The 4,369-nt window shown below is 49.7% G+C and overlaps 1 protein-coding gene across 2 annotated transcripts in view; it reads right to left on the bottom strand.

The window, feature by feature from the left end:
* MTFR1L (mitochondrial fission regulator 1 like) overlaps window positions 1-3,725 on the bottom strand; it is a 39,291-nt gene extending 35,566 nt beyond the window's left edge. Inside the window, exons 1-4 of one of the 2 annotated variants that reach the window (XR_002096474.1) lie at window positions 3,643-3,725; window positions 2,435-2,570; window positions 1,015-1,119; window positions 174-283 (exon numbers count right to left, since the gene is read on the bottom strand). Coding sequence is in view for 1 of the 2 variants with exons in the window: in XM_019512448.1 (XP_019367993.1) it covers window positions 174-283; window positions 1,015-1,119; window positions 2,435-2,524 (305 nt within the window). In the remaining variant the exon portion in view is untranslated. The remainder of the gene's footprint in view (window positions 1-173; window positions 284-1,014; window positions 1,120-2,434; window positions 2,571-3,642) is intronic. The other variant, XM_019512448.1, reaches the window with a different exon arrangement.
* Window positions 3,726-4,369: the final 644 nt, after the last annotated feature.

Genomic DNA, 4,369 nt, shown 5'->3' with positions numbered 1-4,369 from the left:
TTAACTCTCTCCCTGGCAGCTTCTATAAGGAAGCGTCACCGTGATCTTGGTCAAAATGTCTCTACCCTTCTCACTCTTAAAGCAAAAACAACCAACCAACCTTCAATAGGTGTTCCATTAGAACTCAAAATGACTTGAAATTGGGCCTGGGGTCAACATGGGAAAAAAAGTACCTGACTCTAGCATATGTTTCTTCATCATCTGCTGCTATCCACGCAATGTCTGCCAGAGTAGGGACTGGAGGTATGTCATTTAAGTACAGATCAGAGACATTTGGCAGAACCTAGGAAGAACATTGAAACACCAAAGTAATTTGTGACTTTGTTCCATTTAACATGTGTGCTACAAGTTCAACATATTGACACATGCAGGCCTTTTTTGCATCAGTACCGTAGCTAAGTCTCAGCTGGAGGAAATTAGTGCAAATTCGTTTGCATAAATGCAAACTCTGTTACAGAATGGTTTATAGACCTGTTATCTTTGCTTTTTTGGAATATGTCCCAGAAAACTAGAATATCAATCTGCAAAAAGTAGATGCTGCAGTACTTAAATTGTTGCTGGAGAGAGACAAACATGTGCAGGTGCCAAATGAGCTCAGCAGGATGGCCCAACTTGTTCTCAAACATACACCAAGGCAAACAATCTTCATTAGCGTGACTTTACAGATTAGGAAAGTAAGGCATGGAGGTTAAGTAATTTCCCAAGGACACTCAGTGAGCTAATGGCTCAGCCAGGAGGTTAGACTCTCAGCCTCCTGGAAGCAGAAACCACCATCCTTCATAAGTGCAGCCATTCTCTTAGGGAACACGTCTGATTTGCAGGTTGCTGTCGATCATTTTAAGATACGCAATTTACAAAAGCCAAGAGGGAAATCAGTCAAAACTCAAACTAAAATGTGTTCCCAAGCATAACCCTGTGGGCTAGATGTCACAGGCAGGGGGGAAACAGTGCAGGAAAAGCACTTCTGGGGCTAGACCAGTGCCTATATCCAGGATCTGGATCTCACATGCTTACCTCAAATGATGCCCTGGGACATGGTTTTAAGGGCAGGTTTGTCCCAATCCTCCTGACTACGCTGCGTGATGAGCCGCAAGGTTTGTTCTGCCAAATTGGGATAGTCTAGGAGTTGAGACAACAGTTTACAAAATCAGATAGTACCTGCAACACACCCAACTTTTGAAGGGACTGTCACCACAGAAAATTAAATCAGAACTATGGCACCTTTATCACCTTTTATTCTTTTCAATGCATCTCATCACAAGTCCCATCAAATGCCACAGGTTTGCTTTCAAATGAGGGTCCTTCCTGGAAATCTGCATTTGAACTTCAGATGTGGGAGGGAACAAGATTGCTCATGTGTAAAGCTAAACACGTGGGTACTTATTTTCCAGGTTTTGGGGGTTAATGGCATTAGTTAATGTATGCGGGCTCAGAGATGAAAGTGTGTGGAAAGGACAGTAGCAGTGCTGTATACTGGATAAAGGAGAAGGAATAAATGAGACCACCACCCCAAGCCAAAACAACTGTACATGGGCACCTGGTCATTCAGGCTAGGAGAATCAACCAGCCAGATTTGAAGCTGGCTACATCACTCCTTGATATTCTGCGGTCTGCAGAAACCAGTGTTCCTTCCCCAACATGCCCGATAGGGGACACATGGGCAGATCTTCATCTTCGAATCGTAGTCCCATTTAAAAGGATATTGTCAGTTTTTAAAGCAGGTTCCCTTGACTGTATTGCTATCACCTCCTTAATAAAGCTGAATGTTTTCAATACTATTTGCAATAGCTATTTACTCTTCCTAGTTTTCATCTGGGGCAATGAAAACAGAGTTGGGAAAAAATAACAGTTAAGTGCCTCCCCCTGACTTTGATAAGGAGCTTGGGATTTGTGCCTCTGCCCATTGTCAGTTTTGTATCCGTTTCTAACTGTTTTCTAGTCAAGTGACAGTTCTCAGGAACCAGCGCAAGGCTTTGGGCAGTGTCCACTTCAGGCAAACTAACAATCTGGATCTGTTCTGTCCAAGCAAAGATTCCTATTCATAACTGACACAAAGTTGTACCTGATCTAACAAAGCCCGTAAGTGACCTCAGCTACCCCGATTAGGTAACAAATAATTTATACATACACAAAATAAAATGAATCACTGGGCTCCGAGACATGAAAACCTAAGCATCATTTGACTAGCAAGCTCCACAAGCTGCTTAATACCCTTGTAATTCAGACAGAATTGCTATAATTTATACGCAGTAAATCCCAATGCATACTACATTCATGCAGCAATAATACCCATCTCTGTAGCTCTTAGACCAGATGATCGGAGCTCGTAGTACTGGGACAGATGGGCAGCCATTTCTCTGACAATAGCTTGTATAGTTTCAGAATTCCCTCACTGTACACAATAAATATTTTTGAAAAGAAACACTGGACTTACTGAATCTGTTGCCATCTCAGATTGTATAGAAGGTTCCCAAACTGGATGTATGAGTAAATCAGAAACAGAAATCGTAGCTCCAAGAAACATGAGGTGGTTTCATATTATTTCCTCTCAGAGAACAAAGACTCTGTCACTGAAAGACACAAGGAGACTTGGATGAGGCTAAGTCCCACATTTTATATTCATCCAGACAAGCAGTTCCCAAACTCTGACAGATCGCGCACCACCTATTTAAAAATATACAACCTTAAGTACCACTGGCAAATTTTTGTCATATAAAGTCATTATAATAGATCTATTATAATTATAATAAACCTGTTCAGGAGACATTACTTTACAGTCAGGGCTGCCAGGCTCTTGGAACGGGCTCCCAAGGGAGGTGGTGCTTGCTCCTACCTTGGGGGTCAAGAGGAGGCTGGGGTGATATGACCAGGGCAGAGGGTTGGATCTGATGGTCTGTTTAGGTCCCTTCGGACCCTAAGAACTAAGGTACTGTGTTAACACATACTGCTGACAGATTGTCTGTGCACCGCCGGCAGTACGTGGATTATAGACTGGGAACCGCCGGTCCGGATGACAGCCGGCCTGCCAAGGCTCCTGCACGTACTCAGAAGCGACCGCCAGACAATACCAAAAGGAGCATTGAACTCCTCCCTCAGGTCAGGGCTGCCCAGGTTCCCCGGCCCCTCTAGCCACATCAGAAGCCCTGTCACCAGATACACGGCTTCCATGATGCTCTAGCCCTGTGCCCACTGCTCGCGCACTTGAGCGACCGGCCCTCACATGCCCGGTGGGCATCAATAAGCAGCAGCCAGAAAACGAGGAAACAACAGGCAGAGAGAGCGGGAGGGAGGGAGGAAGAGAGGGTTTTACTGCACAACCCCCCCTTCTTCAGGGGCCGGACGAGAAGTGGGGCGTGGGAAGAGCGATCCACTTCCCCCTCCTGGTGCTGGCAGGTCGGGATAGATCACAACACAGTTACATTTATAATTAAATATCGTTATATTATTGCGGTCACTCGCAAGCCCCGCGTTCATCGTCATCCAGGTGCACTTGGCTGCCGGAGGAAGCGCGAGTACCGCAGGCCCTTCCGGCCGGGGACGCCGGGCCAGGCCCCACTGAGGGCCGGGGGGCTGTGCCAGGAGCTGGGCCCGACCCCGCGGGCTGGGCCTATGGCCGGGGCCACCCCCCGGGTCCTACCTCACCTGGAGGCCGGAGCAGGCCCGCCTCGCCCTCCTGTCGCCGCTTCCGGGCGGCCATGGGAACGCGACCCGGGAGCAGAACGCGCTGTCACAAGTAGCTTCCGGGAGGCCGGCTCCATCGCTGCGCCTGCGCAACCTCTTCCTTCGGGTGGTGGCGTCATCCCGCAGAAGCAGGGCATGGGGCTGGCCGTTGCCCCGGCGCCACGTGCTGCAGCTCGGCTCTGCCCCGCCGGACCAGAGCAGGGACACGAGGGCGTCGGGCTTCGTACCCACAGAGGACCCCCGGGGCGGTCTTTGAGGACGGCCGCCCCGGGCGCCGAGCCTGCGGTGCTTGAGGACGTGGGAAATGCCCCACACCGGCGGATCGCGCCCCGCACGTTTAAAATGATACCGCCTCAAGCACCGGCCAGCTTTTCCGTTCAGCCTTAAGCGCCACCGCCAGCACATTTTGGTCCTATAAAGTCACGATCATGCATACCCGCCGTCTGCATGCCGCTGGTGGTAGCCGGACCACCAACTGGGCACCACTGCCCTAGCCTGGATGGGACCAGACCAGTGGTGCCCGGTCCTGTAGAGGCTGAAAACGAGAGTTAAAAGCATCAGCTGCCGGAGCCCGAAAGGGAGAGCGACAGGCGGGGCCTGACCCAGGTTTCCCCCGGTTCCTCTCACGTGCAGCCTCGGGCAGTTCAGGCCAAGGATGCTGTAAGGCAGAGGCCGTGCCCCTCGCTCC

The sequence above is a fragment of the Gavialis gangeticus genome, unplaced genomic scaffold (genome assembly GCF_001723915.1).
Source record: "Gavialis gangeticus isolate Ggan-Ray unplaced genomic scaffold, GavGan_comp1, whole genome shotgun sequence".
NCBI classification, from domain to species: domain Eukaryota; kingdom Metazoa; phylum Chordata; order Crocodylia; family Gavialidae; genus Gavialis; species Gavialis gangeticus.
The sequence above is the reverse complement of the archived record's forward strand: the minus strand, read 5'-3'. Positions and strand labels throughout refer to the sequence as shown.